Below are 12,257 nucleotides of genomic sequence, written 5' to 3'. Positions count from 1 at the left end.
TATTTATTATAAATACATTTAAATATATTTATTTATTTTTACTAAATATAAAAATTTGGTTTTTATTATTATTATTATTATTATTATTATTATTATTATTATTATTATTATTATTATTATTATTATTATTATTATTATTATTATTTCTATACAGCTATTATTCTAAAACATGACATAAATCAATCCTAAATGTAACTGAAAAACAATGTAAAGACACAACTGGAGTAATATCGTAAGACTTTTGCATGTATATTAATTATGACAGTTCTATAAAATACAAAAAATTGAGAATTTTTACCTCCCTGACTCATGCATCAATTTGTTTTGACCAGCGTTGTTTCGGTTGTACATAGAGAATAACAAACTTGCATGTGCAAAAGACGCCAAATGTTAATAGCCCTTAATGTCTTTATTCATGGATAACCGCTCTATACACATGCATGAAGTAATTCTTATCTCAAAGCTTTTACTGGGGCACTTTTTTTGTCTCACTGTACTGCCCCCAGCAAGATGGCCATATTGCCCATGCCTAAATCCACCACTGATGTGACATTCAACAATCAAATACTGTAAATATGTTTTTGTTCGACTACATCTTTTCTCCTGCATCAGGTTCAGGGTGTGTGTTTACTTCAGACATTACAATGTGTTTCGCTAAATGTCATATTAACATATATTGTAAACACAGACCTTAAATTGAAATGGGACACATTGATAAACTTGTTTTTACAGGTTTTTAGTTGCACAAAACAGATCTTGGAGCTTCATATGATTATAGTTGAAACCCTGAAGTCACATGGAATGTTTTGATCAATTGTTGGTACCTTTTCTATTCTTTAAATGTCACTTTGACTCTTTCTGTCTATGGAGGATGAGAGAGCTCTCAAATTTTATCTAAAATATTTCCCCTTATTTGTGTTATGAAGATCAAAACTACATTTATTTATATTGTTAAAAACTATATATTTAAAGTGTAATATTTTATATATTTGACTTCTGTGATTAGACAGATGCAAATATACTTAGAGTTTGTCCAAAAGTTAAAACTATGCTTTTAATTACTCACCCTCATGTCTTTACAAACACCTTAGTTCATCTTTAGAATATAAATTAAAATATTTTAGATGAATCCAAAGAGAGGAACAGCCCTGACTTATCCAGTCCAGAAAATACCCCCCCCCCCTCCCAAAAAAAAACAAAACAAAAAAAAACAAACACAATCTAAACAGATCTGCAGTGGTTTGGTTGAAATATTAGCAAGTTATGAGAATACTTTTGCACTCAACATGCACTCGCTGTATTTAAAAGTAGACACTTCAATCTTTCTATAGATATACGTCTCATGTATGTGTGTTTTGTTTTTCGTGGAGTTTCAGTTCATTTTAGAGATGTGTTTCTAAAAACAGTTCACTGAGAGACGAAAGAAAGAATGCCAACAGTGTTTGTTTTACATATTTTGCAAAAGCACACACTTTTGTTGTTATTGTGAGTGTACACAAAATAGTAGACACCTAACAGATTCGATTGATGTATTGATCTTATCTGAAATCAAAACTGAAAGTGTAATTTAAGTTCTTTTCTGCGTTATCAGGAGAAGACAACTCAAAACGCGTGTATGTGGTTGCATACTCAGAGGGTTAATGTGGTTTCTACAGGTATTTATTTTGTAATTTTGAATACATTTTTGCCCATGCGTAGATGGTGTGTGGTCTTTACAACAACTAAAACACATCACTGCAACTTATAATAATTCCACATGAAAAATACTACAGTAAATACCATGTTTTGGAACCACACTATAGTAGTGTATTTTGCACTATACTTTTTAGCATCCCCAACACTTTGTTAAGGAATGCTCCAGCATTTTGTAGTTTTAAACACAGTGAACTGATTAAGTGTAATAAATACTGTAGTTTACTATAGTTTTTACTACAGTAAACTCTGGTGTATTATAGTTTAATACACGAATAGTTGTAGAAAATACAGTATTGGGTCATTTGCTTATATTACTATAGTTGTTGCCTTACCATAGGAACAACAGATTTACCACAATATTTTAATTCAAGTACTGTATTTTACGTCAGTATGCTCAAAGTCCCTTTTAGGCAAGTAATTTCATTCGGCGGCCTCTTTGAAACGCCTCTCTGGCAGTATTCTCAGGGATTCTGTTTGAATGGGGAAACATCAATCTCTCCAAAATTGCATGCCAAGCTTACAATTAAAATTCATAATAAGAATTACCAATAAAATTAAACAACAACTGTCTCTTTAGTTTCATTTCTAAAGGTTCTAATCGCACAAAATCTGCAGAAACTCGCGGGTGATCTAAACCCCTCGTCCAGAGATTCGTCAGTCTATAGAGATCGCTGATTGGCTCCTGTACTAGAAGGCGGGGCTTCATTCGCCACGTTGACCGTTACACTTTTCCCCATTCAAAACTATAAAAGTGACAAGTCTCGTGTATTTTACAGTCTTTGGTATGGCTTAAAACACTACATGATATACTAGAAATTGCTAGAGATTATTTTTCGTGTGGGATATTTAGTCAGTTTTGAGTTTGGTTCATGATTTTTCAGTGACTGAAACAGCAGTTGCCATTTAAAACAACAATAAAATGAAAGACTCTTTAGAATTTGATGATTACTGGATCGGTTACGCTTTACGGTTCACTTAAAGAAGCCAAAAAAAAAACATTCCAGGAATTGCAGCTCAGGTCATGTTATTACAGACAACATCAGGCATATGAGGGGATAGGGGACACTTGACAGTTGGTGGTGGACTGATATCAGATCGCCAAAACAATTTAGTCTTCATTACATTGTTGCAATTAAAAGTATTTTAGCATTTATATGTAAACAAATTCATATCTGGAGTGCAGATGTAAACACTTTCTATGATTCGATTACATATAAATCAGAGTAATAACACTTTGTAGTCTGGTGCTGCACTGGATGTGTTAATTTAAGAACCCTCCGCAGGGAGATTAAGCCTTCAGATTAAATATAACACACACTGCACACGTCTTTCTCTCAGCTGTTTGAAGAAATAGGTCAGATGTAATTGACAGCTCCACTTTCACACCAGCAATATATGAAATGTTCTAGTAAAAAATAGTAGACTGTGCTAGTTCTTTTTTTTCTTTCCCTAGAAGGCATTATAATATCAGATAATAGATTTTAGGATTAATAATAAAAAAATAAGGGGAACACTTTATTTGAAGGGGTTGTTCATAAGACTGTAATGACACCTTTATAATTGTGAATATGAATGAAGATTTCATGCATGCTTATGACAACTGTCGTTAAGTGTCATACACAGTAATGACATTTAAAATGCAAAAGGGACATTTTTTTAGATATCTTCATGACAACTTGACATAAACAAATACACCATAACCTGTCTTTGTTTTTGTCACGACAATATGATTTTACAGATACAACATAACAAGGGAACATTACTTTGTCATAAAACAGTCATAAACATGATTGGCATGAGGTCATAATAAATGAGTCATGACTTATTTCTGATAGCTTTTGTCATTATAATGTCTTAGTAAATGTGTCAATACTTTGTCAAATAATTTTATAACAGAGTCAAATGACATTTAATGGAATTTTAATGACAAAATAATTTTGACCAAAAAAAATGAAAGACTGTGTTTATGACAAATTTATGACAAGTTATGTTGTCTTGGTAATGTCATTTTGTTATGACAAAGACATGTTATGATGTGTTTATGTCAAGTTGCCATAACAAAGACAATTGTTTCTCAGAATGCGTTCTTGTCTGTACTTGCGTTCTTGTGTCCTCGTGAAACGTCATCAACCGTCACCAAAATACTCATCACCTCCCCCCAAGAGCAGCTTTACCTCACCCAATCAATCTTGGATGTACTGCTGGATCGCATCTGTCCATTGGTGTTAAAACATAATTTTTAATACATCTTGTGCATATCTAACGGACAGTTTTATATCTGTTATTTGTTCTCAGGTATATTATTTTGGCAGTGTTATTTTGTTACGTTTTATAATTGTCTTTAATTATGTTACTGTGTTGTACGCTGTTTGTCTTTTACCAAATTGCTTAACGTTATCTTTATTTCTTATTGTTTACTTCTTGTATTTTATTCTTGTATAATGTAGTTTTTTTAATCTGATAATCAAAGACACAACATATATATGGATTTATGCTTACATTTTACTAAATAAAAAATATTCATTTATAATATCAAAATAATAGTAATTATAAGGTCATGCTTTATATAATAAAATCATATTCTTTTTATTGTACAGTGAAATGGTGGGGTAAGTGACATTATAAAGTACACTGCCATTCCATTTGAAGAAGTACCCGACTTGTGTCCTTGTGTCTGAAGTCTGAACTTGGCAAGTTTGAACTTCCAAGGACGCAAGTCTGAATTTTGTGTACTTGATTTTGAAAAACAACCAAAGACATTTATTATGTATTTGTTTATGTCAAGTTGTCATGACAAAGACAAAGACATGTTATGATGCATTTATATCTGTTTGTCATAACAAAGATAAAGACATGTTATGATATATTTGATTGTCAAGTTGTCATCACAAAGACAAAGACATGTTATGATGTATTGATAATGCTAAGTTTTACGACAAAGACTTGTTATGATGCATTTGTTTATGTCAAGTTGTCATGAAAAAAGACAAAGGGTCCTATCATACACTCGGTGCAATGTGGCGCAAGGCGCGACGCAATTGTTGTTTGCTAGTTTCAGCTTGGCGCAAGAGTCGTTTTGACGCTTTGCGCCACGCTGTTTAAATAGCAAATTCATTTGCGCTCATATGTGCGCCCATAGGCATTCTGATCTAAAAAAGGAGGCGTGTTGAGGTGCATTGCTGGCGCGTTCCTATTTTGAGAAACTATAATAGACTGTTCTATAGACCAGAACAAAGCCGGTCTAAAGTCCAGCGTAGAGCGCGTTAGTTATGCGCCTCGCTTACACATTGCTTAAAGGGCACATAGTTTACCTCTTTTTTTATGATTTAATATTAATATTATAGTTCTTCTGAGTGTGCCAGTTTAGGTTCAGTTTAAAACATAATTCAGATTTTTTATTATAATGTGTTAAAAAGTGTCATGTTGGGGGCGTGTCCACAGTTCGCTGATTTAGGGGTGTGTTGCTTCACATGTAAATTAGTTTCAGCTTCCCGCCCAACGTAACAAGGGGGCGGGGCCATGAGCTCAACAGCTCTGTGTTTGCAACACAGACAGGCAGCCTGAGAGAAGGAGCGAGAGTGAGAGGATCTGCATTCAGTCGTACATGTACGACTCGGACACAGACCAAGCAGAGAGTAGAAAATCATATGTGTCTTTGTACAGTTTTACAGCCAATTGTGTGCTAGTTTCAAGTGCCAAGCTTGTACACAGAAACTAATAACCACGCACACTGAATTAACTTTGACCGAGGCACCGGATGCGCCGCTCGAAGCTGCGACACGGCACACCAGACACTCTCTGCGACTCGGCAGAAACATGAAGTGTCCCGAATCGTCGCGCCACGCATTTTTGAATTCTAAACATGGGTTTCTGCAGCGGTCAAACTGAGGATATGATGCCTGTCAATCAATGTTGGTGGGCGGGGGGACCGCACTCCTACGTAAAGTTGCGGTCGGTTTGAAAACCGCTCCAATTGGTCCAACGTTTTTTATGTTGTTAAATTGAAAAAAAAGCACTGGGTGTGCTTACATCACCCCAATATGACCGTCTATACACCATGTACATATGCACATATGTCTGTCCAAACAGCTTGAAAAGTAGATTTTTTACCATAGGTGCCCTTTAATACAAACAGGATGTACAGAAATACGCAAATATCTTTACATATGAAAAAGAATTAAAATATTAAGGATATACATAGGATATAATAAGGATATATATAGAATATAAATATAAAGGATTCAAATATTAAAAAACATATTATTTTCTAGCCTACATAAACATAAAAACCATACTTCCATGCCTTCTTCATCTCGGGGGGCTTTTTTAGTTTACTCATAACAATTTGCTTTTGTATAATGTTATCATTATTAGCAGTAATATTTATTATATGCATATTTATATTTGTTTTATTAAAAACAAGCTAAGATTTGCCCACCTGTCAGGTTTTAGACTGTATGGGGCACAGCATGTATATTAGAATATAAATCAGTTTTTTGACCACACTTTGTTATTATTGTTCATTTATTTGTTTGCTGGAATGTGGAACTGAATTTAGAAATAGTTTTAAAACAAATCTTTGCGCTTAACAAACTAAATTATTATGTATAGGCTAATGGATATCTGTGCGCACAAGAAGTTTCCCTATCCACGAGAGTGAAAGTGAAAGTAAACAATGAGACGGCTCATCTCTCAGTCTCGCGCTGTAGAAGCTCTATATAACTGTTTTCTCTCTAGTGAAGGGTTCAGTTTTTACACTTACAAAGTCCGTTATGTAAATAGCAAATGCGCTATGGCGCGACGCAACTGACTCTTCAAGGGAATGGGAGATGAGACTCTGATTGGTTTATTCTCAAAACACACCTATAACTCATTAAGAGAATAAGCTCAACCCTTTATACCATGTGTCCTTATATTAGAAAAGTGGATTCTGACATGCCCTTAATGCGTTTGCGCCCTACGCCTTGCGCTTTGCAATTTGCGCATGGATCGTTAAAATAGAGCCCAAAAACAGGTTATAATGTATTTATCTCAATTTGTCATGGCAAAGACAGACATGTTATGACATATTTGTTTAGGTCAGGTTGTCATGAAAAAGACAAAGATAGATAAAGACAAGTTATGATGCATTTGTTTATATCACGTTTTCATGACAAAGACATATGAGGCATTTGTTTATGTCAAGCTTTCAGGACAATGACAAAGACATGTTATGATGCATTCATTTATATCAAGTTGTCATGCAAAAGACAAAGACATGTTATGATGCATTTTTCTTTAAAGTTTTTAAGACAATGACATGTTATGAAGCTTTTGTTTGTCAAGTTGTCATGACGAAGACAAAGGCATGTTATAATGTATTTGTTTATGTCAAGTTGTCATGACAAAGACAGACATGTTGTGATGTATTTGTTTATGTCAAGTTGTCATAAAAAGACAAAGACAGGTTATAATGTATTTGTTTATGTCAAGTTGTAATGGCAAACATTTCTGCATCTAAAGTGACATAACTTAGCGAATGACACTTAATCACTTAAACATGCATACCATTATGAATACCCCATTCAAATAAAGTGTTACCGGAAGTAATATATAAAAAAATATCAAAACAAATAAACAGAAAGTCCTTATTCACAGACATTTCCTCAAAACAAATTCCCAATGAATAAAAAAAATGCTCACCTCAAATTCAAACTTTGAACTGCCAAAATTGGTCCTCTGCTTCTGCCAAAAGTTGTCAGGCTTGATGATGAGAGCGACGTGGATGCAGGAAGGAAAGGACTCCTGCAGGATCTTCAGCAGAGGTTTAATAGAATCCCATTTGGATCCTCGCATATCCACAATGACCGTGAAGCCATGCCTGCTCACCTCCTCGCTACACAGACAAACAAAACAAAAAAACACAGCATCAGCTCCTCTGCAAAATCGCTGACGCTCAACGAAATTAGGAGGTAAATGAGAGCTGCTGCTTTAAGAGTTCTCTACATATCCCTCAGCAAATCAGACAGAAATTACATTTACCCAAAATGTACGGATCCTGCTTGAGAGAAAACTGCTATATGATCAACATTAGTGAATAAGAGATGCTGGCTAATGAGATCCCTAGCTTGAATAACAGCCTGTTAAGTCAAGGGTGTTTTCATATCCACAGCTGCACTCCTCTGGTCTGACTCTCCACTGAGCAAAACTCTAAATCACTGACCTCCCTCTCTGAGTGAGTGAGTGAATGAGAGAAAGTGAGAGAGCGAGAGAGAGAGAGAGAGAGAGAGAGAGAGAGAGAGAGAGAGAGAGAGAGAGAAAGGCTGAACCTTCACCAAAGCTCTCTGTGTTTATATATTGTTTTGTTATTACTTTCACCTTTTTACGTTTTATTATAATTAGATAACTTGTTATTGTGATAACGTATATATATAACATGAATATATTATTACATTCATTCATTTTCCTTTGGCATAAAGACCCATTATTCATTTGGGCTCACCACAACGAAATTAATTTACACAGCGAGTGTCCTTCCAGCTGCCACCCAGAACTGGGAAACACCCATATACTCTCACAATTACCTATAGCGCATGTCTTTGGACTGCAGATGAAACTGTAGTACCCTGGAGGAAAACCCAAGCGAACATGGGGAGAACATGCAAACTCCACACAGAAACACTAACTAACCCAGCCGAAACTCGAACCAGCAACCTTCGTGCTGTGAGGCGACAGTGCTAACCACTGAGCCACCATGTCACCATGAATATACAGCGCATCCGGAAAGTATTCATATCGCTTGAGTTTTTCCATATTTTTTTATGTTACAGCCTTATTCCAAAATGGATTCAAATAATTTATTTGCTCAAAATTCTACACACTATACCTCATAATGACAATGTGAAAAAAGATTTTTTGAAATTGTTGCAAATTTATTAAAAATAAAAAACCTGAAAAATCACATGTACAGAAGTATTCACAGCCTTTGCTCAATACTTTGTTGATGCACCTTTGGCAGCAATTACACCCTCAAGTCTTTTAGAATATGATGCCACAAGCTTGGCACACCTGTCTTTGGGACTTTTTGCCCATTCCTCTTTGCAGTACCTCTTAAACTCTATCAGGTTGGATGGAATGGCGGCGGTGTACAGCCTTTTTCAGATCTCTCCAGAAATGTTCAATAGGATTAAGTTCTGGGCTCTGGCTGGGCCACTCAAGGACTTTCACTGAGTTGTTGTGAAGCCACTCCACTGATATTTTGGCGGTGTGCTTTGGGTCATTGCCCTGCTGGAGGATGAACCGTCGCCCCAGTCTGAGATCAAGAGCACTCTAAAGCAGGTTTTCATTCTCTGTACATTGCTGCATTCATCTTTCCCTTTATCCTGACTAGTCTTCAAGTTCCTGCAGCTGAAAAACATCCCCACACCACCACGCTTCACTGTAGGGATGGTATTACCCTGGTGATGAGCGGTGCCTAGTTTTCTCCAAACATAACCCCTGGCATTCACTCCAAAGAGTTCAATTTTAGTCTCATCAGACCAGAAAATTTAGTTTCTTATGGTCTGAGAGTCCTTCAGATGCCTTTTGGCAAATTCCAGGTGGGGAGTGGCTTCTGTCAGGCCACTCTACCATACAGGCCTGATTGGTGGATTGCTGCACAGATGGTTGTCCTTCTGTAAAGCCTCCTTTTCACTCCACACGACATACGACAAGTGACAGACCGAAAGTCATTAATTTCGAATTGAGAGTAGTCCAGGAGCTGCGTGGAGTTCCGATCATCTCTGTATGTGGAAAATTCGGATCCGATTTGAAATACGGTGAAATATTTGAACTTCTACGACTAGACCGTATGCAACCGGCTGACTGGATGTGATGTATTACTGTGTTGTCCAAGCAGATCCGTGCATGCAAGATAAGAAATAGTTTTTTCGTTATTTTTTGAATCAGAAAAAAGTCTATGTTAAAAAAAAACATTTCTATTCATTCATTCATTTATTTTCGGCTTAGTCCCTTTATTAATCCTGGGTCGCCACAGCGGAATAAACCGCCAACTTATCCAGCACGTTTTTGCGCAGCGGATGCCCTTCCAGCCACAACCCATCTCTGGGAAACAACCATACACACTCATTCACACTCATACACTATGGACAATTTTAGCCTACCCAATTCACCTGTACTGCAAGTCTTTGGACTGTGGGGAAAACCGGAGCACCCAAAGGAAACCCACGCGAACACAGGGAGGAACCAGCGACCTTCTTGCTGTGAGGCCCACTTCTATTCATAAATCAGTAATAAAAATATTTTTTTTATATTTTTATGTTGTCTCCACATTCCCTCCAAAATTTTTTGCAGTCTAAGAGTTGAATTGCATTCATTCAACCATGGTGAATGCACAGAGAATAAAGGCTCTTGCATTTGTACTCTTATTTTGGACACTGCAAGGATAGCTACTCTCCCATGGTGCATGACAAAACTGAAAATTCTGTGAGACTGCCACAAGGGGAACATATTCCGACAGTCGTGTCTAAATGTCGTGTGCAGTGGAAAGGCGGCTTAAGGTTCTCCTCTCGCCACAGAAGAACGCTGGAGCTCAGACAGAGAGACCATTGAGTTATTGATCACCTCCCTGACTAAGGCCCTTCTCTCCCAATTACTAAGCTCAGATGGCCGGCCAGTTCTAGGAAGATTCCTAGAGATTCCAAACATCTTCCACTTACAGATGATGGAGGCCACTGTGCTCATTGGAACTTTCAGAGCAGCAGAAATGTTTTCTGTAACCTTACCCAGCCTTGTGCCTCTAGACAATCCTGTCTCAGAGGTCTACAGACAATTCCTTTGTCTTCATGCTTGGTTTGTGCTTTGACATGCACTATCGACCCTGAGACCTTATATAGACAGGTGTATGCCTTTTCAAATCATGTCCAATCAACTAAATTTACCACAGGTGAACTCCAATTAAGCTGCTGAAACATCTCAAGAATGATCAGTGGAAACAGAATGTACCTGAGCTCAATTTAGAGCTTCACAGCAAAGGCTGTGAATACTTCTGTACATGTGATTTTTCAGGTTTTTCATTTTTAATAAATTTGTAGCAATTTCAAAAAATCTTTTTTTCACAATGTAATTGTGGGGTATTGTGTGGATTTTGAGGAAATAAATGAATTTAATCCATTTTGGAATAAGGCTGTAACACAAAAAAAGAGTGAAAGAATGATGAAGAGAGAATACCTTTAATAAGTGAAATGAAGAAGGAAAGAAATGAAAGCGAGATGAAGGACAACCAGTGCAGACTACAATCTGCGGTTTCAGGTCAATCAAACTCTACATTCCAGGCTATCCGATTTACACCATCAGGGGTGTAGCCCAGATTTATGGGCCCGATGCACAGACAGTGTATGGGGGCCCCTTTCCCATTACTCATGATCCATGCTATTTACCACGTGTTTAATTTAATTATTTTTTACTTACTGAAGTAACTGCTGGAAAATCACGGTTTGTGCTCTATTTATGCTATATACACTCACCGGCCACTTTATTAGGCACACCTTACTAGTACCGGGTTGGACCCCCTTTTGCCTTCAGAACTGCCTTAATCCTTTGTGGCATAGATTCAACAAGGTACTGGAAATATTCCTCAGAGATTTTGCTCCATATTGACATGACAGCATCACCCAGTTGCTGCAGATTTGTCGGGTGCACATTTATGATGCGAATCTCCCGTTCCACCGCATCCCCAAGGTGCTCTATTGGATTGAGCTCTGGTGACTGTGGAGGCCATTTGAGTACAGTGAACTCATTGCCATGTTCGAGAAACCAGTCTGAGATGATTTGAGCTTTATGACATGTCGCGTTATCCTGCTGGAAGTAGCCATCAGAAAATGGGTACATTGTGATCATAAAGGGATGGACATGGTCAATACTCAACAATACTGTGGTAGGCTGTGGCGTTGACACGATGCTCAATTGGTTACCAATGGGTTCAAAGTGTAGCAAAAAAGAACCCTCACACCATTACACCACCAGCAGCAGTCTGAACTCTTGATACTAGGCAGGATGGATCCATGCTTTTATTTTGCTGCCGCCAAATTCTGACCCTACCATCCGAATGTCGCAGCAGAAAATGAGACTTATCAGACCAGGCAACATTTTTCCAATCTTCTATTGTCCAATTTTGGTGAGCCTGTGCAAATCGTAGCCTCAGTTTCCTGTTCTCAGCTGACAGGAGTGGCACCCGATGTGGTCCTCTGCTGCTGTAGTCCATCTGACTCAAGGTTTGAACTTTTGTGCGTTCAGAGATGCTCTTCTGCATAACTCAGTTGTAACGAGTGGTTATTTGAGTTATTGTTGCCTTACTATCAGCTCAAATCATTCTGGCCATTCTCCTCTGGCATCAACAAGGCATTTGTGCCCACAGAACTGCCGCTCACTGGATATTTTCTCTTTTTCATATCATTCTCTGTAAAGAATGTGCGTAAAAATATCAGTGGATCAACAGTTTCTGAAATACTCAGACCAGCCCATCTGGCACCAACAACCATGCCACATTCAAAGTCACTTAAATTACCTTTCTTCCTTATTCCTTA

At 37.2% G+C, this 12,257-nt stretch overlaps 1 protein-coding gene across 7 annotated transcripts in view; it reads right to left on the bottom strand.

Moving 5' to 3' along the window:
- triob (trio Rho guanine nucleotide exchange factor b) overlaps window positions 1-12,257 on the bottom strand; it is a 279,189-nt gene that overhangs the window by 166,616 nt on the left and 100,316 nt on the right. For all 7 annotated transcript variants that reach the window (XM_056475717.1, XM_056475716.1, XM_056475711.1 and 4 more), the window contains one exon: window positions 7,378-7,570. In XM_056475717.1, coding sequence (XP_056331692.1) covers window positions 7,378-7,570 — 193 coding nt within the window. The remainder of the gene's footprint in view (window positions 1-7,377; window positions 7,571-12,257) is intronic.

Source organism: Danio aesculapii, chromosome 16 (assembly GCF_903798145.1).
Source record: "Danio aesculapii chromosome 16, fDanAes4.1, whole genome shotgun sequence".
In the NCBI taxonomy this organism is placed as follows: domain Eukaryota; kingdom Metazoa; phylum Chordata; class Actinopteri; order Cypriniformes; family Danionidae; genus Danio; species Danio aesculapii.
This window is presented reverse-complemented; position numbering and strand designations above follow the sequence as displayed.